The sequence below is a fragment of the Pelecanus crispus genome, chromosome 2, assembly GCF_030463565.1.
Source record: "Pelecanus crispus isolate bPelCri1 chromosome 2, bPelCri1.pri, whole genome shotgun sequence".
Lineage (NCBI taxonomy): Eukaryota > Metazoa > Chordata > Aves > Pelecaniformes > Pelecanidae > Pelecanus > Pelecanus crispus.
Genome location: NC_134644.1, coordinates 24637216 through 24665110, shown reverse-complemented (window position 1 = coordinate 24665110; position 27895 = coordinate 24637216). Strand labels below are relative to the sequence as shown.

The window sequence follows — 27895 nt, the reverse complement described above, 5'->3', positions numbered from 1 at the left end:
CATTTTTAAAATTTTAAGGTTTGTAACATTGTAACATTCTAAAATTTTAAATATCGATAATTTTGTTTAGATATTTGTGATCAAAATTTGATGGGTTTATATGCCACAGTGAAAGATTGTCTCTAATATTATTTTTCAAGCTAAAGATTGTATTTCTGTTTTAAGGTACTCATTGAAATCTGTTTTTAAAATTTTTTTGAAAGGTATATTTTTCTGTGAACCATTTTATTGTTTCCCTTAGGTCTTATTCAACTCTAATATGAACAATTTTTTAATATACTTAGAAATACTCATATTAAATATTGTTATTTCTAGGCAAGGGAAGGACGCACCACAGTTGTAGTAGCTCATCGACTGTCAACAGTCCGAAATGCAGATCTTATAGCTGTGTTCGAAGGAGGAGTTATCACAGAACAAGGGAATCATTTTAAATTGCTTGAGAGAAAGGGATTCTACTACAAACTCATTAACATGCAGGTACCTTTTTCTTGCTAGGTGTTGCCTCATTTTCTTTTTTGTGTTCTATGCCCATAGTTATTGTATGCTACCAGAAGTATGGGGAATTCTGCAGCATATTTTGTTAACAGCAAAAAAATATGTACTTTGAAAGGAGAGAAGTAATTTGAGAGAGAAGACCACTAGTTTTGATACCAGGCCTATTTAAACCCAGGATAGCACTTTTTTAATCCTCTAGGGATTTAAACTTAAAAGATTATTTTATGTTTTCCTTTTATGCAGTTAATGTAGAGCAGCTGAAAACACTAGTTTGCTCTTCCATTGCTTCTTCTTAGCCTACGATGAAAGGTAAAATACAGTAGCTGATACTGGATGAACAGAGCATGTATATTTTAAGCTGTGTAGTTATAATCCTTCATACTGAATTTCTTTCTAAAGAAAAAAAATGTGGAGGAATAGGAGAAAAAGAAAAATAATCCAGCTACGCTGAGTGCAAAAGATACGTACACTTTTAAAGTTATGTAGCCAGAAAAAAAGAGATCGGAAATTAATATAAATATCAGAAACGTATTAGTTACTAAGTGAAGAACAAAATACTTTGGTACATCCTAATGTCCCATGCAATAGTTAGGTTATAACTGAGTTTCACTGTAGCCTTCTGTGTCACTGGTGCTTTACTGCATAATCACCAGGCCCATGAAAGAAACTGAAACTCCTATCTCAGTAAGTCAGACTGAAAAGAGTAAACTAGGCCAATTAAAACATTCCTTCATAAAGTAACTATGAGGATGCATTTGGTCGCCTTAGATTCAAAGTAACTTTTTATTCAAGCAAATGCAATAATGGGAAAAATTAGGAAATATAAAATGGAAAAAAAATTTAAAAATAACAGAAAATAACAAAAAATGGAAAGAAAGCAAAAGAAGTTTTTTTTATTAGTAGTACAAAAAGCAGTAAGAGATAAAAACTTTCTGGAAAAAAATAAATACAAGTTGAAGGCAACTTTGAATCCAGTTACTATTATATACCTCAGTGATGGGTAGACATTTATTTATTCTGTCAAAAAGACTGGCAAAACTACCACCAAAAGTAGGGCTCTTTTCCAGACTATTCAGATTTTTCAGTCAAAATCTCTTTTTGACCTGTTCCATCCTGACTTTCTTATTACATTTAAAGTGTGTGTTCATTTAAAGAGTGTTCTGCACTAAAGAGGGGTAATTTTTTCTCACTTCATGAATAAACAGTGTATCCACTGAGAACTCATTCAAAAAGATACCAAGATGAGTACAAATGGTTTACACTCAATTTAAAACCCTGTTAGGAGTTAATTCCTAAAAAAAAGAGCAGCCACTTCCACTCTCTGGCCCTCCACTTAGTGTAAGTATTTTCTTGAGAGGTGGGATACTCTTACATATGAATCAAGCTCTGAAGATAGACATCTACTCAAATATAATACAGATTTTCACATCTGCTTTATAGTATTATGTATTGTTTTCCCATATCTCTTTCTGCCAAAACAATCAAAGTTACTTTTACTTTGATTACCTCATAATTTTGAAAGTTCAAAGTAATATATGCATAATTAATCTTAGCATCATGTTCTTCCCTTTTTTAGTCAATAGAAGCTGAAGTTCCATCATCAGAGAAAGCTGAGAATGCAATTAGTGTCAAAAAAAGTGAATCTGAACCAGAATTTGAAAAATCCTTAACAAAAGGATTGAGAAGACGATCAACTCGGGGAAGCATGAAAAAGCCAGGAGCACAAAATTATGATCCTGATGAGAAAACTAGTTCACCTGTGAGTATCTTTGCAGAGCTATTAGTGAACTTTGATTCCTTTCAACAAAGTATGTTAAAATTAAATTCATTCTCCTGCTCCAGTGTGGTGGGTTGACCCTGGCTGGATGCCAAGTGCCCACCAGAGCCGCTCTATCACTCCCCTTCTCAACTGGACAGGGGAGACAAAATATGACAAAAAGCTCGTGGGCCAAGATAAGGACAGGGGGATCACTCAGCAATTACCATCACAGGCAAAACAGACTCAATTTGTGGAAGATCAGTTTAATTTATTACCAATCAAAACTGAGTAGGGTCATGAGAAATAAAACCACATCTTAAAACACCTTCCCCCCCACCCCTACCTTCTTCCCTGGCTCAACTTCACTCCCGATTTTCTCAACCTCCTCCCCACGAGCGGCAAAGGGGGACAGGGAATGGGGGTTGCGGTCAGTTCATCACACGTTGTCTCTGCCGCTCCTTCTTCCTCAAGAGGAGGACTCCTCACACTCTTGCCCTGTTCCAGCGTGGGGTCCATCGCACAGGAGACAGTCCTCCACAAACTTCTCCACTATGGGTCTTTCCCACAGGCTACAGTTCTTCATGAACTGCTCCAGCGTGGGTCCCTTCCACGGGGTGCAGTCCTTCAGGAGCAGACTGCTCCAGTGTGGGTCCCCCGTGGGGTCACAAGTGCTGCCAGCAAACCTGCTCCAGTGTGGGCTCCAATCTCTTTCCTTGGGTCCACAGGTCCTGCCAATAGCCTGCTCCGGCACGGGCTTCCCACGGGGTCACAGCCTCCTTTGGGCACATCCACCTGCTCCAGCGTGGGGTCCTCCCCGGGCTGCAGGTGGATATCTGCTCCACCATTAACCTCCATGGGCTGCAGGGGCACAGCCTGCCTCACCATGGTCTTCACCAGGGGCTGCAGGGGAATCTCTGCTCTGGTGTCTGGAGCACCTCCTCCCCCTCCTTCTTCACTGACCTTGGTGTCTGCAGAGTTGTTCCTCTCACATATTCTCCAGCTGCAGTTTGTGTCCCACTGGGGTTTTTTTTGTTTCCCCTTCTTAAATATGTTATCCCAGAGGCGCTACAACCATTGCTGATGGGCTCAGCCTTGGCCAGCGGCTGGTCTGTCTTGGAGCTGGCTGGCCTTGGCTCTGTCAGACATAGGGGAAGCTTCTAGCAGCTTCTCACAGAAGCCACCCCTGTAGCCTCCCTGCTACCAAAACCTTGCCACACAATCCCAATAAATCTAGAAAGGTACAAGAAGAAGGAAGCATTTGATAGGGGTGAAAAAAACATGAGGATTTTCTAATTCTAAATAGGCTTTGGCTGATTATATTCATAATTTGTTTTGTTATTCTCACCATGAATGATTATACAGATAAAATGGGACTTTAAAAATCTATAACAAGGATGAGTTTATTCTTGAAAATCAATTTGCTATAAAAGAAATATACCTACATATATTTGCATACCATACCGACATAGTCTCTATACAGCTTAAACATTCAGTTTTTGGATTAAAACCAGAACATTTGGCCCAACATATAACTCTTACAACAAACCTTACAAAAAAACCCCCCATACAACAAATATGATTGAATTCATATTTGCAGCAAATTCTTTGCTGTTTATAGGTTGCTTAATGAACAATCACTTGAAATAATCTAGGCATGGATGACACACAACAATATGCCCAGAATTAATAGTTCAGTCACCATTGACCAATACCAAGAGTGATGGTCAACAAAAATTACATAGATAAACTAAAATATGATGACAAGAGCTGTAGATATATTCTAACAGCTCTTTCTTCCTTGTATTAAAATAATAAAAATAAATGTACAATCAGTTAATTATTCATGTTATTAAAAAGTATACATTTTGAGTTCTCCTGAGGAGATTCTGGGAGTAGGAAATTGACTATTAATCTCTCTTTTTCTCCATATTTCTCCAAATACATACATGTTTGTCCTAACAGAATTCCCATTTTTTAGGATGAAGAATTACCTCCAGCTTCATTTCTGAAAATTATGAAGTTGAACAAAACTGAGTGGCCATACTTTGTAGCTGGAACTTTCTGTGCAATTGTCAATGGAGCTTTACAACCTGCATTTTCAATCATATTTTCAGAAATTATAGGGGTAAGTTTGAATGAAATATGCAAAAAACTACAAAGCCCACAAAATTTATTTCTAATAAAACCAGGTCTTAAACAATCACTGCATAATGAAGCTGAGGCGTGGATGTAGCACTAATACATAAAGCTGGAGAATTGTATGGGATTTACAAAATCCTAAAAATCTTGCTACAACCTGAAATTTGCTTGTTATACCTATAATCATATGTAATACATGCTCAAATTTTATATGAATGCAAATGAGTACCAAACATAGTTATTAAAAAATATGGGCGTATTTTAGATTATTAGTTGATTTTTTTAAAATGTTGTTTTAAATATTATTTTATAGATTTTTTCAGAAAACAACAAGACCATTTTAAGAGAAAAGAGCAACTTATATTCACTGCTGTTTTTAGTACTTGGGATCATTTCCTTTTTTACTTTCTTTTTTCAGGTATGTTTTATTGTTTTAGTGTTATTATAATTGTTCATGTTGTTTTAGAAACCAGATCTGAAATATACTAAAAATTTGTATCTTCTTAATACATGTCTCCAACTCAAACCAGAACCCGTATTTATGGTTCTAGATGTGCCTTGTGCTGAAATGAATCTTTTTTGACCCAGAGCTTCTCATGTGTTAGACACCTTCCAACATATTCTGACCTCTTAACTTCAGAACTTCCCCTCTTCTTCAGCAGTCAAACACATCTCAGCATGAAACTCTGGATTCTCTCACTCTTTTTTCCATTGCCACCTAAGGGCCAACCCCCTCAGCCTTTACACTATACCAGTCCCTTCTCACCCTCAAGCCCTCCTATTTGAATCTGTTAGTAATTGCAAATCTACCAATCTTCTGCCTTAGCTCTCCATTTTTTTACTCCCCTAATCCCTTCTCCATTCAAGTCTTATCTTGTGAGCCCCCCCCAAAGATTTCCAGGCCCAGTTCCTCAAGTAACACCCATCATCCTGATATTCAGCTCCTCCTGCTTAAATACTAATGGTTGAACATTAATACCCCATCCCCTGCTCTCACTGATCTCTATAGCCATCTCAACTTTACAAAAAGAGTATTTTAACTTTACCCTAATTCTTATATGTATCTAACTGCTACAACAGTGCCACAGTAAAAAAAAGAAAAAAGAGGTAGCAATCATACATGTGCAAACTTTGGCATTTAAATATTTTCATATATAGTCTGGTTTATAATTTCTGAATGTTTGTATAGTTTTATCCATTAAAGGAGCCTACAAAGTGAAATAATAAAGTGCACTTGGGACAGCAGCATAGTCTCTTGCAAAAACCTCCTTGTTTATTTATGGAATTGTCTTGTTGCATATGCGTGCAAGAAGGCCTTGAGTATAGAAGACTGAGTTGTAGATGACTATGACAGGTTTGCTCCATTTATAAATGTTCAGATGTTTTAGATATGAGTGGGAGGAGTTCATTGAGATGTAACACCCACAAATCACTGAAAAACATTTTAATCATTCTTATAATCTCTTTATATAGTGCCCATTCTCTGATGTACTTTTATGATTTATTCTAAGTCACATACTTGTGCAAATTTACTGATAGTACAGGAGCACAACAAAGATAATGATCAAAGTTAACTGAGAAATATTTGCTGATTGGAATATGCCATAATAATTTTTCTTAGTATCACATAGTACAGTTGCATCTGTGGTTTGTATTTTAAGAATATTCAATTTCACAAATGTAGATTCCAAACAATTAACATTTGTAATCACATAAAAGTGGTAGTGAGCTAGACAAAGCTAATTATAAACACTGATGTTATACCAAAATGTAGGAAGAGTGTATCTTCCCAAAATTTTAACCAGCATATTTCTTTTGGCTAAAAATATGTTCAGTTCATTATAAAACATCACTTATGTATTACTGCTGTTAGCTATATCAGTTTGTGTTAGAATCCCAGGGAAGAAATCTTAATTCCATTGGAGTCAATGGGAAATTTGTGTTTGACTTCAATGAACCCAGATTGCCTTGTGAAGTCTTTAACCTAAAACAAGTGGCCTAAAAGCCACTTGTTTAAATCTGACTTAGGTCAACTCAGATAAAAATTAAGTCAAAGGGTTGATTAGTGATCTTTTCATTGAAGCATGCTGGTAAAGCAGTGCTGGGAAATATGCTCTCTATATTTTTTTGAGAAATAATATTTGAATGTCTGTACTGTGAACCTACTAGAATTTATGAATACTAAACCTGTTTTTACATTTGCTTTGTGCAATCAGGACTGCAATATTTTGTACTTTGACATTGTAGAGACACTGTATCTAAAATATTTATGGAATAACCACAAAAAATGTAATAGTATGCTAAGCATTGTACCTTTTCTTAAATAGGGTTTCACATTTGGCAAAGCAGGAGAAATTCTTACAATGAAGCTTCGATTCATGGCATTTAAAGCAATGCTTAGACAGGTAAAGATAATAAATATTTTGATTTCCAGGGTTTTAAAAATAATTAATTGTATAGATATCATAAATATAGAGATCCTTTCCAACCTTAATGATTCCTAGTTTTTACTTTCATTAAAAAATAATCCAGCCACCGAGCCAGGAGACATGAAATTACTACTCTACCCTTAATTGGTTTAGTGGTGGACTTGGTAGTGTTAGGTTAATGGTTGGAATGGATGATCTTAAAGGTCTTTTCCAACCTAAACGATTCTATGATTCTGTGTTTCTAAAATAACTGTATTCTGCATTATTCTAGCATATTATGACTTGCCTACAGAATAGGTTCTTTAAATCAGTCTGGAAACCAATTTGGTTAGTTATATGTGGTTAAGCAAAGTATCCTTAGAGGGGGAGTCTTAAATCAATGTAAGTACAAGAGTTTTTTATGTACTCCCTGCAAGGACTTAGATTTACAGCCAAGTTACTATGGCCTGACAAGTTAACATGCACCAACAGTATCCCATTACATGTTCATTTGCCTGCTTTGCTTTCTTGGTGCCCTTTCTCCCCTAAAGAAATGCAATGCAGCTTACATTGTAACTCTTACTTCAAATCTCTGATTTAAATTGTCATGTGTATAGATATGTTTTTATTTATTTATTGAAGGTGTCTTTCAAGGAGTTCTTAAATCTATAGTTGTTGTTCGTTAATACAATAATGAGATTGTATACTCAAGTCTAAAGGCACTTTAAAATATGAATATTTCATAGTGTTTTTAAGTAATTCATATAGTTATCTAAATTGGCCTTAATCTTGCATGATTTCAGGATCAGTATTTTAGATTCTCAAATATACAATATAATATTTTTGGGGTTTTATGTCTTGCACATAAAGCTGCATGTAGACACAGAATTTGATTCATGTGAACATGACTATTTACAATGCAGACAGACAGTTCTTGTAGTCTGAAAAACTATGATTTATAGATCAGCCTCACGGAAAACGTAATGAAAGAGCAATCTTACAATTGAGTCTTGAGGTCACAAATGCCTGTACTACATCACCAGGTCTTCATTCAATGCATATTACTCATGAAAGTTTAAATCAGGTATTTGGTCACATGGTGAATAAATTATAAACTCTGTACCTAACCCCAACAGTTGACTTTGATCAGATAGACCCGTGTGTTTTGGGGTTTTTTTGTCTCATAGCTTCCAAATAAGCCTCTTCAATCTAGGGAGAAACAAAGCAATGGATTGGGAGTTTTTGAAAATGCTTGAAAATGGTTTACACTTCATTCATCCCCAAACAGCTTTGCAATTGTGAAGGAGTGTGACTGAAGAGTCGTCTCCTCCAAGGGGATGCAGATTCAGCAGTGGTGGGGGAGGGTAGATTTTGGTTTTGGGAGTCCCCCAGACTGCTCTCCTTCCTTCTCAGCAGTGACAGTGTGCACATCAGATCATCCACGAGCATACACTTTTTTCTAGAAATATTCATTGTACAATGAAGGAATTAGACTTCATTAAATATGCAGAACTAATGCACTGCCACATACACAGTCTTCTGACACTGAACTTAGTTATATTAGGTTACCTTTGCGGTTCATATGAATGTCCATAAACAGGTCCTAAGAAAAATGTTTCTTATTGTAGGACATGGGCTGGTTTGATAATTCTAAAAATAGCACTGGCGCATTAACTACAAGACTTGCTAATGATGCCTCACAAGTGAAAGGAGTAAGTAAAACTTTGTTTTGTAATTTTTCATATTTGGTTTAGTGTGTAGTAAAGTTGCGGCTTGGATTTGACTGGCTGGATAACAGTCTTGACTTTCACAACTAAAATTTACTATAAAATGATAGCTGGTGTAGAATGCACTGATATGTTTTATAATAGTGATGGTAATATATGTTTACAAAATAATTTCCAAGTAAACCTTTTTTTAAGTTTACTACTGTGCTGTATTGTGATCTTCATTATTAAACAAATTAATTGAGAATCTCTTTATCTAAGAAGTCTGTTTATAGATGTCTTATTTACCTAAAGATATGCATCTAAATTTGTTCGGTTTATTTTTTTTCTACTATTTTTTTGATTGTACAGATTCCTTACATGAAAAAAATTAGACATAGTAACAATAGACTTCCTTTTCCTTGTTACTTTTTGGAGATTGTTTAGAAGTTATTTGTGGACTTTCACGTGTCTGTAATATTAGGCTAAAAAGCACTGAATGTAATTATTTATGTATGCTTAAGTAAATTTTTACTGCTACATGAAGTTATGTGCTTCTTTCCCGAACTGAGGAATTCTGTAGTATCTTTGGCTTTATAAGTTAAACATTTAATTTTCTTCTTCATTGGGCTCCATGTGATGACTTATAAAGCTAGCTTCATGATCTACAAAATGTGACAGATTTTAACGTTTAGCTGTAAATGTAAATATGTGATATGCTTAAAGTCTGTTCAGCTTCAAGAGCAGAATTTAGAAATTGCAGTGCAAATTTAAGTAATCAGAATATGGGGAGAGAAGAATTAAATGTGATCTAGATAATTTTTTACAAAATCATTTAAGAAACTTGATTTTGAAAAATAGCAAAACTGAGTTAAGGCTTTCTAAATAGTGTTTTGAGAATCAGGAATATTATAGGTGAAAATCCTTTCCTTATTTAAGATGTAGTTACTTTAGCAAGAAATGTCTTTTTTCTTCCTCCAGGCAACTGGTGTCAGACTGGCATTAATTGCCCAAAACATAGCTAACCTGGGGACTGGAATTATTATATCATTAATTTATGGCTGGCAGCTGACCCTGCTACTTTTAGCTGTTGTGCCAATCATTGCAGTGGCAGGAATGATTGAAATGAAGATGTTGGCTGGGCATGCTAAAAAAGATAAAGAAGAGCTGGAAGCTGCAGGAAAGGTGGGTCTAGAGAAGTTTATCTATCTCTGTGTGATGTATAAAGTCATGTTTACCAAAGCATCACTGATGGATGTATTACTTCCAAATACAGAACATATCATAATACTTAACTTCCAGGGACAGCCAGACTCTATGTAGTTACACTAGTAGACCTACAGAGCATAACACCTCTTCAGTAATAACTGAAGACTTATGTTATTAACTGATATTTATTTTTATAACTGATAAACCCCAGAAGGTGCTAAGCACTATTCAGGCACATTCCTTTATCCTTCCTCTTCTGATCATCTCTATTTTCCTTATTTTGCAACACTTTTCATTTTGACATTCTCTTTTTTTCTTTTCTGTCATCCCTTTTTGACATGTCATCTGTCTTACATATATTATACTGCTCTTTTTTTTCTCTTTAATCTTATTAGTATTCGCAAGGATAATATGTATATATCCACTGGTTTCTGAGTCTAGTTGTCATTCCTTTATTTCTTGAGTGGAAGAGAAAGATGAGAACTGAAAAGCAAGAAGGCTAGACTCTTGTTTAAGAATTTAGATGAAGGCATTTAAAGTCACTTCATTCCAAAAATCCTTTTGGGACAGAACAACTATTTCATCACTTCCCAGATACTGCTTTCTTCAAGGTAAAACTTTTCTAAAATCCCTTCCTACATCCTAACTGTTTTGAAAAGTTGTTGAGAAGAAAATCATTTCTCTAAGGCCCGTGCACATAAGGAATGGTATTAATCTTCAGATTTGATGTTTAAATGTGTGTGTCTGCATATGTGCTGGCAGTCTAATGTCCCCTTATAGCTATTGGAGATGCCATAGTGTCTGGGTGGCCTCCAGCTGCCATTTCAGAAGAGCATGAGTCTACTCTATGTTCTATGGCGCATCTGCCGTGCCTTACCCAAATGTTTTGAGTATCCTAGAGTAACTCCAATGGCACAAGCCACCTGCATGTGGGCAACTGAATTAGAGTCCTTCCCACTTCAGTCAACGATCCTGGAGAAAGAGACTAGGTAGGCACATAGTGCCTAGGCAGCTGAATTGCTTTCTAGTTCTGTTGAATAGGTATCCATTGACTGCACTGGTAGCTTACACACCTAAATTCAGGTGTCTTAATCTGGATCTGAACACCACACCCCCCTCCCAGTAACTCCTATTTACTAAATGGGTTTTATTTCCTTCCATGATGTCTGTGGATAAACCCTGTGGAGGTTTTTTGTCCCACCAAGTCCACAGGAAATTCTGTGTAATGATCTTTCCATGGGCTTTTTCATACAAGCCAAAGGATGCATTTCCTTTCCTTTCAACTGACTACATTTCTTCTGCTTCTTCTTTCTGATGGCTGAACATTTATTTCATATTGTTTCGTTGTAAGATGCAACAGAAAACAGTTGAAGATGCTTGGAATAGGCACTAGAAACTTTCTTAATGCAGCAGATTGTGAAGAATTAGCACAGGTGTCACAAAAATTTACGATTTTTTTGCAAAGCTTGAGAAAATACTTTCTTTTCTTAGCAATGTATGAGTTTCCCCTCTCAAGACCACCTAAGCAAGCACTAGACTGCAGGTATTTTATTCAATTACCAATTTTTTTAAATCAGTTTTCTTCAGTGAAAAGGGGGTTCTACCTCGAAAATCTGCTTTCTGCAAAGGGTTGATGAACTTACATTACTAATGAAAAAAAGACTACTACTTTGAGTATTGGTGAGACAATATAACTAAGAAGAATAAAATCTTATTTCATTTCTGTGTTATCATTAACATTGTGTATTACGTTCGAATCAATAAGTTAGTCAATTTTGTGCAAATTTTCAAACAGTGGCACAAGCATTACTGAGGCAATAAGATAATTATATCCCTGTATTTTAGAACAAAGATAACAGTGCCACAGTTTAAAAATCTTTGGTAACAGTTCATGAAGAAAAATGCTTTCAGGTGTGTGGTTTAACTTAGATAAAAGTAGCGGGGTGTGGAGGTTATTTGTTTTTCTGTTTGAAATTGTAGGCATTTGAACTGTATGGTGAATTGCCATAACACTGGTGTCCTATAAGACATAATATACAGGATCACTTTTCAGGATAGAATTTCATTCTGTTCATAGAATCAGAATCATAGAATATCTTGCATTGGAAGGGGCCCATAAGGATCATCAAGTCCAACTCCCTGCTCCTTGCAGACCTAACTAAAATTAAACCATATGTCTAAGAGTGTCGTCCAGACACTCCTTGAACTCTGACAGGTTTGCTGCCGTGACCACTTCCCTGGGGAGCCTGTTCCAGTGACCAACCATCCTCTCAGTGAAGAACCTTTTCCTAATGTCCAATCCGAACTTTCCCTGATGCAGTTTCATGCCATTTCCTCACGTCCTATCACTGGTCACCAAAGAGAGATCAGCACCTCCCCCTCCACTGTCCCCCTTGAGGAAGTTGTAGACTGTAATGAGGTCGCCCCTCAGCCTTCTCTTCCCTAAGCTGAACAAACCAAGTGACCTCAGCTGCTCCTCAGAAGTCCTGCCCTCAAGACCTTTCACCATCTTGGTGGCCCTCGTCTGGACACACTCTAATAGCTTGATGTCCTTATACTGAGGCACCCAAAACTGTACTCAGTACTCAAGGTGGGGCTGCACCATTGCAGCGTAGAGTGGGACAATCACCTTCCTTGACTGCCTAGCTATGCTGTGCTTGATGCACCATCAGTCCTAATATCCCCACTTCCTTCTTCTTCCCCCAGCTTTATATGCTGAGCATCATGTCATATGGTATGGAATATCCCTTTGGTCAGTTGGGGTCAGCTGTCCCAGCTGTGTCCCCTCCCATCTTCTTGTGCACCCCCAGCCTACTCGCTGGTGGGGTGGTGTGAGAAGCAGAAGAGGCCTTGACTCTGTGTAAGCACTGCTCAGCAATAACAAAAACATCTCTGTATTATCAACACTGTTTTCAGCACAAATCCAAAACATAGCCCCATACTAGCTACTATAAAGAAAATTAACTCTAACGCAGTCAAAATCAGCACAGTATCATCACCATACTTACTTAGTGTACATTCAACTCCTGCATCTAGATCATTTATAACAACATTAAAGAGCACTGGCCCTAAAATTGAGCCCTGCAGAACCCCACTAGTGACTGGCCACCAGCCTGATGTAACCCCATTTACTGTAACTCTTTGAGCTTGACCGTCAGCCAATTGTTCACCTAACGTACTATCGACTTGTCTAGCTGTATGTTGGACATTTTGTCCAGAAGGATAGTGTGAGAGACAGTACCAAAATCTTTGCTAAAATAAAAAAACCCCACATCTACTGGCTTCCCTTAGTCAACTAGATCAGTGACCTTGTCATAAAAGGAAATTAAGTTACTTAAACAGGACTTTGCCCTTGTGAACCCGTGCTGGCTATGACCAATGATTGCATTGTCTCTCAAGTGTTTTTCAATAACTCCCAGAATAACCTTTTCCATAATTTTACCAGGCACTGAAGTGAGACTGACAGGCCTGTTGTAGTACAGTAACTTATTAAAAGTGCTCATGCTTCTCCCTGAAGCTTCTCTCCTGCTTTTTGTTTAAGTGCTCAGTTCAGAAAGCTTTGTGCAGAATAGGGACTTTGCTGACTTCTAGGCATGAGCTGGAAACAAAAGGAGATCAAGGAATTAGGTCCAGAGAAGCACAGTGTTCCAAAGCACTGGTTCTCAAAGAAAATATAAGCCATGTAATATACCAAACGCAGTAACAATATTATGTAAAATAAATGCATATCTATTCAATGCTTTCTAAAATTAAAATATAAAATAATGTTAAGATTGAACTTTTGTAAGTTTTAGGATGTTAAAAAACCTCTCCCCAGCTTCAAATGTTTAGATGCAAGGAATCAGGGGACTCACCACACCTGTGGGGAAAACCCAAGCATAAATAGGAATTCAGTACTGAAAAAACACCATCACTATGTAAAGCCCTTCTTTTATAATCTGAATTTGCATGAATATAAATACGCAAGCAAATGTACCTGATTTCTCACCTTTTTCTGGGCAGATGCCAGCTAATGGTTAGCTTCAGATTTATACCTTGAGTTATTTACAGCACTGTGATCTTGTACCCCATAGCCAGTTCTGCTTATTAAGACTCATTCTTGAGTCTTTTGCCTAGATATACTTTCCTTTGGTTATATTTTCCCTTGACCTTACTTTGTGTTCTTTCTTAGACTAAAAGCATAAAGCATGAAATGTATATTTCAGCAAAATACCTTAAAGCCTTGAGGGTCCTTTGTAGACAAGGTCTACAACAGTCTAGCTACATTACTGTTAGCATTGTCCGTATTAATTTCCTGCTAATGTATACTTTCTTGTACATACCGTTCTCTGAGTTATAAACAGACATATTACTGTGCATTTGTACAGTATCTATGCTCGTAAGTGAACTCTCCTGCAAAATACCCATCCTTAGAAATGAGACTGGTTGGCAACTGACTAGAACCTAGATATAGGTGTTTAAACACTATTTGAGATGCATTAGGAAGTTGAAAACATCCATCCCTACGGGGCTGTCAGGTATTATACAGTACATGTGGGAATCCCCGCCGTCCCAGAGCAACAGTAGCTGAGGCCAACTGGAATACCCAACATACCATATATTGCACCAGAGGTAATGTGTAGATCATGGACTCAAGCCCCGTGTTTCAACCAGGGGTGAATAGAGGGATGCAGCACTTGTTCTGGTGTCTAAAGAAATGTGTTTTTTTCGGGTGTCTTCTGTTGGCCATTTCTAGGCATCATCCTCTTCTACATGCATATGGACTGAACTGACTATACAGGCTCCTAGCCTCACTGTGTGGTCATTGAGGAAGACTTTATGGGCACCTACGCAGACTTAACAGACTACATAAAAGCCTTGAGTCAGTTGCTCCTACATAGGCAAGCATCTACTGCCTTCAAATGTTACTAGGTAGCTTTGTGTATGCAAATGATTCAAAGCTAAAGAATCTGCAAGCTTAAAGAAAGTATTATTGATCAGATCAAATATTTACTGCTGAGATCTAAGTTAGGCTCTAGGCACATAATTAACCTGGACATTCTGATTACAGCCCAAACTCAGTGGCCTGGAAGTTGAATGCTAAATTGCCATTTTTCTTATTGAATATCTTCTCCATAATTGTCACTGCTGTCTGATGGTTTGTCACTACTTATTTAGAGGACATTAAAGAGGTCTTATCAGAAAATTCTGAGCATCATCAGAAAACCTCACTGTCATAACAAGAAAAATGTCAAATGCTTACTTTTGATATCAAAGGCCCATGATTTTAGTAACAATTATAAAAAATATAAAATTATATTCCAGCAGACTCTTTTTATTAATTTAGTAGAAAGAATTGCAACATAATCTTAACTTTTGATTAAAACATTTGTTTCTATTGCAGATTGCCACAGAAGCCATAGAAAATATTAGAACTGTTGTTAGTTTGACCCGAGAAAGAAAATTTGAGTTGATGTATGGAGAACATTTGCATGTACCATACAGGTATAATAAAAATAAGCTAAAAGAAGTTCTGTATTTAAATTGTAGAATAAATTACAAACATTTACTTGGACTAACATTGATTTTTTTTGATCGTGTGTATGATTTAATGTATAATTTCATTACCTCAGGATTAATGTAAATATTTTGCATATTTTTTATTAATAAATGCAACCACCAGCCAACATTTTTGTTCTTTGCTTTAATTAATTTTCTGTGATAATATTGGTATCTTCTGTTGCAATGTCACTTGGTTTGGAAAAATGTTAGTTTTAAGTGAGCTTTGGAAGTCATCTAGTCTAACCTCCCACCCGAAGTGTTTAGATATTTAATTAAAAACTTTTAAATGTAAGTTGAATATTGAATTAAGCCATTTTTTAAAGTATGAATAGGATTGAAAACATTTGAATAATTACTTACTGGTTTGTGACTGAAAAAAAAAAAAAAAAAGGAATATAAATGTGCCTGGACTAGACCAAAATTAAAAAGTCTTAAAGTGAAAAATTAAAAAGATACTGTCAATTAAAGTTTTATTTGTTCTAGAATGAAATGTTTCATTTTCAGACATCCATGAGAAAAGTAAAGGAAATGAAAGCATATGTACACTGATATAATGGGAGACAAGTAGGGTTGCTGCTAATACATCCACCATAATAATTGAGTGGTTAGAGCACAGTGCAGGATGTAAAAGATATTACTTTAGCTCTTTTCTCAGGCTGCTAGGTTTTGATTCTGTATCTCACAACTTGCAGGACAGTGCCTGACCATTCTCAGGGTTGATATTGATGGAATTGCTCCAAGACTTTCATCTTAATGTTGTTCTAGTATAAATAAGAACATATTGCCCTATGGATCAATTTATCTGGAAGAGATAGGACCTGTGTTTTTCAGTTAATGTTTCAGTGCATGTTAAACCACTGATTAGGCAAAGAGTTCCTATTTTATACAAATTGAGCTTAAGCCTTCTGTTATACTTGATTAACGCACAAATCAGCTATGTAAAAGAGAAGTCACAACAGCCTCTTAATCAAAAAAAAAAAAAAAAGCACACTAGTGAATCTGTCTCCCATTTGTTTTGGTTTGGGTTTTTTCCAGAAGGAACCGTACAGTTGTGACTTAGTAATAGCATCAATAAAATAAAAATATTTTCTTTCTTTTTTCCTTGTATCCTTCATAGTTACAGAAAATTTTATCTCTGCCTTGCTTTTAGTTACAGGCATAGTTTTATCATCCAAAATCTAATTTCTGCATCATACATGCAGGCCTAATCTTATTTGAGAGAGGAATTTTGACTGATTAAATTGAAAAGAAGCAGATTCTCGAGTGTATAATATTGAACTGTTTAATATCTTTGTTATCTGGTTAACATAAAATTGCAAGTAAAGAAAAAATGACACAAAAATTTGGCTTTGGCTGAAGGTGAGCTAACAGTTCTGCTCTTTTTTTTCTTATGTGATGCAGTAGTACAATTTCAAACATGTTATTTCATCTTGGACTGAACTGTAAAGCGTTTTAACACTCAAATCATGAGATGGTGACACAATAATTATTCATAGCAGCTAAGGTGTCACCTTTTTCTGCACTCATATTCCAAGCTGTTCTTGGAAGTAAATAAAATTCTGGAAACAAAACTAACTTCCTCTTGGACACAGTCTAATAGGAGGCAAGGGATTGTGGTGTTTAAGCATGAGTACACTTCCCATTCATAACAGTATCATCTGAAGTCAATTAATGGTTTTTTTGCATACTAGGACTTAAGTATGATTGCACATTTTTATGAAAATATGCATTCTTTCTTACAGAAATTCTGTGAAGAAGGCACATATATTTGGATTTTGTTTTGCCCTTTCACAGGCAATGATGTTCTTTACCTACGCTGGCTGTTTCCGGTTTGGTGCCTATCTAGTGACAAATGGACACATGGACTATAAAAATGTATTTCTGTAAGTATCTCTTTTGCAATCTTTTTTCTGTCAGTCCAGACAAAGGTCTTTGTTTACTGCAAGAGATATCATGAATCCATTGGGTAAGCTATGAGAAGCTTATATTGGGACTTTTTACTGGGACATGTATTTGGGACTATTATGTTTTCCAGAGGTTGAAATAGTATCCTACTTACGTCACTTTGTTTATTCTCACCAATCTTATTATTCATGTAGCTGTGAGGTCCTCTGTATATTCTACAAGAGACATAGTTGTACCTGTTCATTGAAGCATAGTAATACTGTAAAAATCTTTTTAAGAATAGGTCATCAGTGTCTTTGTTATTTCTATGTCACATTTATTCATTGAAACTTGAAATCATCTCTAAAATACAGGTTAAATAATTGGAGAACAGGATTCCATAAGGTATATGCTGTTCAGTGTAAGGGAAGGATAACTAAATTATTTTAGATGACATTCTGATAGGAAGATTTGTTCACTTAAATGAACCAATTTTTGCGTGGGAAATGGAAGTATGAACCATGAATGTAAGAACAGTATGTAGAGTACTGTACATATCCATATTCAGGTGGAACATTTTATTTTTAATTTAGAGAGGTACTGCAAATAAAATATGATTCTAATCTGCAGTATTCTTAGAAGGTGTATCCATTGTAATCTGAAATTATGCAAGGAATAGTACAATTGTTTGTCTCTAAGAGTACTTTATAGGCTTTTAAGGGCAGAAACTGTACAAAAATTAAAGGAATGGTTTGGAAATTATAAATTATCCTTAGCTTCTTACTTTTATATTTTGGGTTTATAATCACTGTTTGTCCAATCATTTGCCATAATACCTAAAAGCCCCTATCATAAGTCCCATTCTTCTAGATCATATGTAAACTCAGAAGAAATATAATAAGAAGCAATAGCTCAATTTAGGCCTATGGAAACAAGTATGAAAAGAATGAGATTCTACCAGTATGGATATCAGTGACCTCAATACCTAAGAAAGGGTAATCATACCAATTTTTTGTTGGCAACCTGATTAAAGATAGTTACAGCTCTTTTTGACTGGAAATGATGGAAAGTGTCTGTATCCCATCTGCTAGGCTGAACGTCTCTAGCCAGCTGGGGGAGTGAACTTCCAGTGGCTCAGTTAGATTTGGAAGGAATTGTCTGACCTAAAACTATGTGAGCCCTTCTAGGTTGTTCAAATACAGAATAAAACAGATAAGTTTATATAGCTTTGAAGATAAAAGACAAAAATTAATATAAATGAATTTATTTTACTTTGCCTTAAAACAGGCTAAGCGGTCTCATATGTCAATTAACATTTCTCAGTGATGAGTAATCCTATGTTGTGTGGCAGTAATTAACAGCTGAGGACAGCAGGTTCTTAAACCATTCTAATGTAGCCTGTAAGGATACATCTACATTCACCATAAAATAGTAATAACATAGTTTCCAACCTTTTTTTGGTGTTGTGAACCTTTCAAATTTTTTCCAGCAAAGCTGTGATAGCAAAATAAATCTTTACTGTCACCTTGTTACAGGCTTGATTTCTTATTTTAATTGATGCCTTAAAAATGAATCATTAACTCTGAGAGGTTATTGAACCATAGAGAGGAAACCACAGCAACAGTAGAACAGGATTAAAGTAATGATTTTAACATCCATTGACCACTTTCCTCCTAGCCCCAGTTGAGACTTAATAAAGTTAAACAGTATTGATAATTAAAGAAATTAGTGCTAATAAGTAATGAAAACATTGAATTTGGAATGGAGGGTTGTTTATCTCACTTCATTAAAAAAGGATAAAAACAAATTTCTGGACCTAAATGAGTAATTAAAGCAATAGCTGGTTACTACTTTATTCTTTTTAAATTTAGTCTCCTTTTTTCTCTGAGTAAAAGAAAAAGTTGACTGCAGCCCCATTTCCATTGTCCTTTTCTTCATTGTCTATTTATCGATTTTTTTTTTTCCTGATTTCTCTTATAGAGTGTTTTCAGCTATTGTATTTGGTGCAATGGCATTAGGACAAAGCAGCTCTTTTGCTCCAGACTATGGCAAGGCCAAGGTATCAGCAGCCCACTTGTTTCTGCTGTTTGAAAGAGTACCCTCAATAGATAGTTACAGCGAGGAAGGAGAGAAGCCTGTAAGTAAGCCATGTGTAATGGGCGATACTATTTATTGACAATATGGACAGCACTCTTCTCACTTCCTTCAAACTGATTTTTCCTCTTCTTCTGGTTACTTCCTTATCTCAATGTATTCTTGACTCTTTATCCAAATACAACATGGACCAGGTTCTCTCTTGTGACTCCAGCTTTTGTCCTCACTGTCTACAGGTTTTTTGGTTTGAAAATCTGGGTAAGGTACAACCTGTGTGGAATTCAACCAGCGGAACTATGAGCATTCTCAAAATAGCTCAGTACTGTACTTCAATTTTATAGCTTCACAAAGATTCAGATGACAGAGTTAAAGACAGTGTTCCAGCAAATGCAAAACTCTCTTGATTTCACTGGGGGAAAAAAGACTTCTGCAATTCTATTTGAATCATCTATCAAATTGTCTTAAAGATGTAACATTGATACTGTTTCAATTATAGGAGACATTTGGGGGAAGCATAACGATCAAAGATGTGGCATTTAACTACCCAAACCGACCAGAGGTCAAAATCCTCCAAGGTTTGAATCTAGAAGTAGAAAAGGGACAAACTCTGGCTCTTGTTGGTAGCAGTGGCTGCGGAAAGAGCACTGTTGTTCAGCTGCTTGAGAGATTTTATGATCCACTTGACGGAGAAATTGTAAGTACTTTTGTAAGAACATGTCAACATGTTAAATGGGGGTGTGCTTATTTGGTTTTTTGTGATGTGATAAAGTATAATAGATTTTTTTTTTTTTTAATATTTTTAATGCTAAAGACAAGCAGTAGCTTATCAGGGTTCCTTATTTAAATGTGATGAATAATATAATGGAAAAAGTCCCAGTTTCCCACATTATAATGAATTAATGAAACAAGATCTGTGTGGTAAAAATATGCCTTAACCACAGCCTAATGATAGTTTTCAATTCAGAGCAAATTTCCTGAGGTTTTTATGTTAAGAACACTTTAAAAGTTATTAAATATATGTATCTACTTCTGTATAATGTAGTAATAGAATTTGCCATCTATGTTCTTTCCTAAAACAGTGAACATTGACAAAAATAATTTTTATCATAATTTTACTTGTCAGAAATGTCTTTCAGAGTGTGCCCACTTACCAAGCAATAGTTTGTAAATACTTTTAGTAGTTTCAGTTTAAAATACATCTAGGGCTTCCCACACTACTTATTCAGCAACTTTACATATTTTTTTCACATAACAGTATTGTTTATTGCCATTTTCTCTTTGATGTAAACGTGCTCAGAGATTTTGTTTGGAAAAAAGCACACACATTTTGGGTTGGATTAGGTGAGAATAAGAAGGATTTCAGAACTTCTGTGTGCAGAGATACTCACAAAAGATAAAGCAGTACTTAAATAAGGCCTAGATGCAATGGGCAAGATTTTTTTGAGGTTGGAAATGCCGATACGGGTCCAGTGTAGCAAACTGATGTATAGAAAGAAGCAGCATAGGTGCCCCAAAAGTATGTTTAACCAAGTGCAACTTCATCACCAATGTTTTTGAACTTGTATCCATAAATAACCAACAATGGTTTACTGAAGGGAAAAGCACAGACCTCTGGCACAGAAACCACAAAAGCAGTGGACTCATTCATAAATTCATAAACATGAAATTTCTACTCTACCCTTAATTGGTTTAGTGGTGGACTTGGTAGTGTTAGGTTAATGGTTGGACTGGGTGATCTTAAGGGTCTTTTCCAACCTAAACGATTCTATGATTCTATAAGCTCAGTTGCACTGTGAACTGAGTGAAAGCAGCGTATGCTTAAAAGCACTAACTGTCAGAGCAGCTGTTCACAACAGTGAGCGCTATGCTAGTCTGGTAAAGAGAGTAACTATGCCTAAAAGTTGTGGTGGATTCAAAATGCCTAAGAATTCTTTGGAATTCTAAGGAAAAGAGATAGCAAATATCTATGTAGTTGAAAGCATTTTCTCCTTTCTAGCTTTTTTTTCCCCTTTACATCTGCAGATGTAAAAATGCTGCCACTGATTTCAGTGGATTTTGAATCAGGTTTATTATGAACTCTTTCCTTTGAAAAACAATTATATTGGCTGTGAATTGGCTGTTCTAACACAAACTGTGGAATTAGTAGATTAATCATATCCAGTAGCCATGCTATGAAGGGGGCAGTTCTTTAATTACCCAGCTGATCATGTCACTCAACACAGAGCCTGAGGACTCCACTGGGTGATTCTAGGAGAGATGTAACAGCCCTCTTAATGTCTTGGTATATTTGTGTCCAAGTTGATATGACTTGTATAATTATGAAACGGATCTATCCAGAAAAAAAATTCTGTTGTCCTTTATCTAAGAGACAATGATAGTAACTCAGTAGCCAAATTTAGCAGAAGTGTGACAGAGTTGCCAATAAAGAAAACTGACTGCAAATGATATATTGAGGAATCCAGAAGTAAATTTGTCCATTGTCAGGCATTACATCACAATTAAATTTAAGATTGGATGCTTGGCTTAGAAGCGTGTGAATGAATGAACCCAACTCTTCCTTTATTTTAATGGAATACTACTGCCAATGGAATACTACTGCCAATCTGTTCCTTCAGTGGGAATATATATGGAAAATAGAGGAAATTTTTCCGACCACCGAAGAAAGAAATGTACCCAGAGTTCTTTGGAGTTGCCTCAGCATATCCTATCTTCACTGTCTTCAAAATCCTGATGAAATCTTGAAGCAAAGAAAAGGACTGGGGCAGCAGAAGGGACTAACCTCACTTTTATATAATAGCCCTTAGAAAATTTTGGAACGTAGAGGAGAAGAAGGGGAAGGGATTATGTGAGCTTTCAATATGGTATCTCTAAGGAAAGAGCTGCAATTGCACAACTTCTGTCTATGAATTTACAGTAAGTCTCAAACACACATATAGCCATGTGACTAAAATTTAAAATGTTTGGTTTCTCAGCTTTTTGATGGCAAAAATGCAAAGACACTGAATATCCAGTGGCTGAGAGCTCAGATTGGTATCGTCTCACAAGAACCAATTCTGTTTGACTGCACTATTGCTGAAAACATCGCATATGGAGATAACAGTCGGAAGGTGTCACATGAGGAAATTGTTAATGCAGCAAAAGAAGCCAATATTCATTCCTTCGTTGACTCTCTGCCAGATGTAAGTTACTCCTTTTTTCTCCTACTCAGAACTGGAGGTGACCTACTGTGGCAGGGAAAAATTGCATCCATTTATGATTCCCTGGGGTACAATAATTCCCTGAGATACAAATAGATCTGAAACTGATTTTTAAATCTTATCTTTCTTAATTGTGTTTACCACACTTATTTTTACTCTGGGAGACTCCATGGTCAGGTAGGAAGCTGAACATTTAAGATATCAGGGAAGAAAATCCACAATTATAACTAATTGAGCGCTGCAAGTGTGGGGTGGGCTTTTTTAAGTGAGTTAAACATTTCTTTTTAAGCTCCTACTTATCTCAAGCGTATGTAAAAGACTCTCTTACACTTATGCATTTCTTATGCATAAGTTTCTTACGTATTTCTTCCAGTTATACCTAGTCAGAGTTTAAATTGCTAGTATTCCTGCAGTTCAAAAATTACTAAGAAAGTTTTTCATATATATTTATCCAACCAACACATAATAATGTAAGAATTAACATCTTGGGTCAGATGAAGGGCCTGCCATGCACAAAATCTTGTCCTGGCAGTGACCAGCAAGACATATTTACAAATAAGTATTCAAAAAGGCTAAATATTTAATCACATTTCCCCTGAATTGTCATCTAGCCGTGTAATTTGTGACTCAGGAACTTCACAAGACAGAAATCATGTTTTACTATTTAGTAGTTCTGAATGGATTTTCTTCTGTGGGTTTGACAAATCAATTTCTGATCTATGTCAACTTGTATCCAAAACTTCCTGAAGCAAGGAAGTTGCCAGCTTAGTTGTATGTTGTATATATTCATCTTAATTTCAGGCTGTTAAGCTGCTTTTTTGCATATCTTCAAAAATACAAAGGCCAAAGCCCATGGCTTTTCCAGATCATGTTTAGTTTCTAATGACTTGTCAAGATCTGCTCTTTCCAAAACTTTGTAGAGAAATCTTGTGATATATAATGATGTCTCATAAAACTGGTGCTTTTTGCAACCAAATATATAATACCTCAAAGACTACTGTGACCTCCACATGAGTTTGTCTGGAGGACCGACTAGTCCGTCTTAACTGACATGACTAAATTAAAAGCATAACTGTTCAAAACTGTAGTATAGATAAAGTGTATAATTGTCTATGTCTATATATAGATAGACTATATAATTTGTCCTGAAACTGATACATCTTATACATTTTTCTTCAGGATGAATAAATGTGGGTAGAATAACTAATTCATTAGGATGCTAGCTTGGAGTGTTTAAGGTCAGGGTTTGATTGCCAGTATTGTCGTAGACTTTCCCTGAGCTTTGGTATTCTCTCTCCTGGTGGAGAATAATGTTGCCTTCCAGCCTTAGAGGGGTTGTTGCTTTGAATTTATGAAATGCTTGATGCTACAAGGAAGTCTCCTAGTGAAAGATCTATAGATCTGTAACAGATAGCGGTTCTGGTCATCTGTTTTCAGAGATCTATTGGCATGTAACATACAGTATATGGATGGCTGGTGTCAGGGTCAATATGCTTAAACATATTTCAGAATTTATTTGCATTCCCAACCTGAACTTAATATATCATATTTCTAGAAATACAATACCCGCGTAGGAGACAAGGGAACTCAGCTTTCTGGTGGTCAGAAACAACGTATTGCTATTGCCCGAGCTCTTGTACGTCAGCCCCAAATTCTGCTACTGGATGAAGCTACATCTGCCTTAGATACAGAAAGTGAAAAGGTAACTTGATTGTGAGCCAGGAGTCCAGAATCTAAATCCATGTTTGTTTATATTACGATTATTGTTTTTACTCCCACAGATAAAAGCCCAAAGCTGGAAATGTGGTGTTTTACACGAATTACGTATTTATGCTAATAATAGACAAATATGAAGGTCTTACTCCTTGCCAAAAAACCCCATATATGTTTTGCATCTGTATGGCAGTAGGCAGGTTGAAGTAACAATGAAGAAGGCATTTCTTTGCCTGGAATTCTTCAGGCTTCAGCTGGAAAACTGCTATCGAAATTGAATCAGGAGGCACAAACTTCAGAAAATGAAAAGATTGAGGACACTGCCAGAGAACTTTTTGCCTGGGAAATGGCCAGATCTTGCTTTCATAATTTTTCTTGCTTCTCTCATTGCTCTCCAGTCCTTGCTGTATGTTCATGGCTAATATGCAAACTTCCAGTGAAAAAATTGCTAGAACATGTATTTCTTTTTTAAGCCCAAAGCTGCAAACTTGGTATAACGGAAGTAAAATATAGCTGTAGAAAATTAACACAGATTCTACAAAAGTACTTACTATTAGTGAGGCAAATGTTACAACAAATGTTGTAATCTGAAGAGCTCAAACCCTATGGACTAAGTTTTGATCAATTCTAGGCATAAAAGCATAAGGTTTGAGGGGAAAATGCCATTAAATAATTCTAGGATTCTTTGTTTTCTTAATTACATGCCAGTTAGGTACAGAAAGTCAATCTCTAATTTTATTCTGCATTAATAAACATAACAAATAAAGAAAAGAAAGCAGAGATTCTTGCTAGTATTTTTCTGCTAGTGCTAGCTTTAAGAAAAACATGATTCATGAGACTCCCTGCAAAATCATGAGAACTAGTATGGTAGTAGTTGGCCCAAGATTACTGACTTAACTCCCATATATAAATAATCAGTCATGGAGGGACCTCTGGAGGTCTCTAATCAAACCACCTCTTCAAACAAGGGCCAATACTGAATTCAAACTAGGTTGCTTAGTGCTGTGCCCAGTATGGTCCTTGAAAATCTCCAAGAAGATTCAACAAGCTCTCCTTTGTCCCTGTTCCAATGCCTAATTATCCTTGCCATGAATATTTTTCTTATATCCAGTCAGAACCTCCCCTGTTACAATTTATGACCATTTTCTCTTGTTCTCCTACCACGCATTTCAGTAATGAGCCTGGTTCCATCTCATCCTCTTAGCTATCATGGCATCATCTGCTATGACAGTTTTGACTCCTTGCCAACACAGGCTAATTCTAAAACAGGAAGCTCAAGCCACAGATATTCCCTTTTCCTCACTGTCATATTACAGTTTACTTCACAGATAGCAATTGAGGTATATCTCACAACAGCTGCCAGAATAGTTCACGTTTTGGTTTGTTCATTGTGCAGATTGTCCAGGAAGCACTGGATAAAGCCAGAGAAGGTCGGACCTGCATCGTGATAGCTCACCGCCTCTCCACCATCCAAAACGCTGACAAGATTGCTGTGGTCCAGAATGGCAAGATCGTAGAGCAAGGGACCCATCAGCAGCTGCTGGCTGAAAAAGGCATCTACTATTCTCTGGTCAATGTTCAAAGTGGGTCATGCAACATGTAAATTAAAGGCAGTACTTATCTCTGAATTGTCACTGTAATTATTTCAATACTGCTATTTTTGTCACTATTTGTAATTATTTCAATATCAATAGTCAGTCTGGATACTTTTGGTTTTCCGCCTTCCTTTCATAAGTCCTATGAAAACAAAAAATACTAGGTAACATGTACCAGTTTCTCACTACTAGTTTTCATTATTCAAACCATGCTACTTTGTGGCCAAAGCAGAGGCCTATTGCACTCATAAAAGTAGAAGTATGCTAAGCCAAATGTAATTAATATTAGCTGGCTTTGAACTCTGTCAAAATCACACTGATCAGGCATGTCTGGTAAACAAGCTGTAAACATTTTCGTGCTCAGTAAAAACAGTTTTGCTATTGCCAGAAGCAAACCTCAAGCCTTACCTTCACTGTGCCTGTGTAAGGCACAATCAGTCCTGGCCTATTAGGCTTGTTATCAACTTGTTATGAGAACTTGCAGGTCAGCTGGAGCTTGATGCCAGATGTCTCTTGTTATGATGTGGAGTTTTATCCTAGGATGACAGCAAAGGTCACAGGCTGAAGACAAAGGTCCCAGAACTGTAAGTACCTCATTGATGGTCAGTTACTGATCGTTGAAGAGGTGCAGCCTTAAAAGCTGGGAAAAGACTGTTTTAAATATAACACAGAAAAGAAGCAGCAGATAAGAAAAAAAACCATAACTGATGGGCAAGGCCAGGCACCTGCTGCAGCCTGGAAAAGTAGTATCTGCAAGTCTCCCAAAGTCCTAGGGGTCAGAGGTCAAGGGCTAAGAACTCTCTGAAGACTGCAATATTTTAGAAAAGGTGAAAATCTTGAATTTGGGCTTGGAGGAGGGGGAAGGAAGGACACCTTTTTCAGTGTTAGCTTCCTTCCTTGAAGGGGTCTTGAACCTGTTCACCCTGATGACTAAGACTCTCAACGTCTGTAACCATTGGTGCTAATTACATAGCATCAGCTCTGTGGTATTATATATTAGTTGCTAATTTAAGATGACTGTTAAGGACTAATTGCTTTGAATATGTAGTAATAGTGATTAATAATTATTATGCACTAACCATTAGCAATGTGTATTGTTAATGAATATCTATGCAGTAAAGTTTTGTTTTTAAGTTTAAAACTGGCCTGATTAATCCGTCTTCCACACTTCTGTCATAGCATTTTCTGATTCCCTGAGATTTATACATGTGATCTGTCTTATCTACATGTAGATATTTATACACATGCAGCCTAACTGATAGGCAGTTAAGCTCATCAATGTACTAGTAACACTCTCCAGAATGTTCATTGATGCAGTCTCATTGTATTCCTCGTGAATCATTTACCTGTTTTCTTCTGTTCCTGTCTTAGATGGAAAAACAATCTGACTAGCAAATTTGTTTGTTTCCTATTTATGTATTACTTGATACAGTAAGGTTCGTGTCTATGAGTAAGGCTATTAGTCTGTGCCATAATATAAGTTATACTTGCAATTGCAAGAATGGAATAGGTATTCTTTAACATTATAGTCTGAAGATTCAAGTGAGAACATATTTAGGTTGATTTTTTTACTAAATTCTGGATTTTAGTCTTTTATTTTTAAAACTAGTCTTTTTAATTTTTGATGATAAAATTTCTAATCATTGGATTAGTAATTATTGGATTGTTTCCCCAACTTGTATCATTTCAAAGACGCTTGATTTAGCAGACAAATTTAGCTCTTCCTGAAAATCAGGCAAGCACTGTAAATGTTTTGCCACAGACATATAAAAATAACTTTTGAAAATTTTAGCCATATAGTTTTAAATCTGCTTCAGGAAATCATGTCAAATGTAGATACCTTCCAAAACAATCTATTTTTCCCTACCCTTTTCTTCCACATTTCTAAAGAAATATTTCCCCTTTGTTGAGATTTACACAAAAATTTGCATAATAATTGCTAAACTCCATGCATTTGGTTGAAAGGGGCCGTAAGGAAAGTAAGCGCTTTCCTTTAAGGATAATGGATCTTTGTTTCCAAATGCACCGTAAATGCTTAAATAACTATGCTGCTGCTAGCAATTTCTTTCCTTTCAGAATTCCTTTCTGAAGACTACAACAACCATATTACTACTGTTGTGCTACCACTAGATGCCTCATCATGTAATTTTTAGTC

The 27895-nt window shown here is 36.2% G+C and overlaps 1 protein-coding gene across 1 annotated transcript in view; it reads left to right on the top strand.

Moving 5' to 3' along the window:
• ABCB1 (ATP binding cassette subfamily B member 1) overlaps positions 1-25748 on the top strand; it is a 46679-nt gene extending 20931 nt beyond the window's left edge. The window contains exons 14-27 of the mRNA XM_075706445.1: positions 316-477; positions 2072-2254; positions 4233-4379; positions 4707-4811; positions 6721-6798; positions 8430-8513; positions 9489-9692; positions 15100-15200; positions 17000-17140; positions 19122-19278; positions 19732-19929; positions 22208-22414; positions 23988-24134; positions 25542-25748. Coding sequence (XP_075562560.1) covers positions 316-477; positions 2072-2254; positions 4233-4379; positions 4707-4811; positions 6721-6798; positions 8430-8513; positions 9489-9692; positions 15100-15200; positions 17000-17140; positions 19122-19278; positions 19732-19929; positions 22208-22414; positions 23988-24134; positions 25542-25748 — 2121 coding nt within the window. The remainder of the gene's footprint in view (positions 1-315; positions 478-2071; positions 2255-4232; positions 4380-4706; positions 4812-6720; positions 6799-8429; positions 8514-9488; positions 9693-15099; positions 15201-16999; positions 17141-19121; positions 19279-19731; positions 19930-22207; positions 22415-23987; positions 24135-25541) is intronic.
• Positions 25749-27895: the final 2147 nt, after the last annotated feature.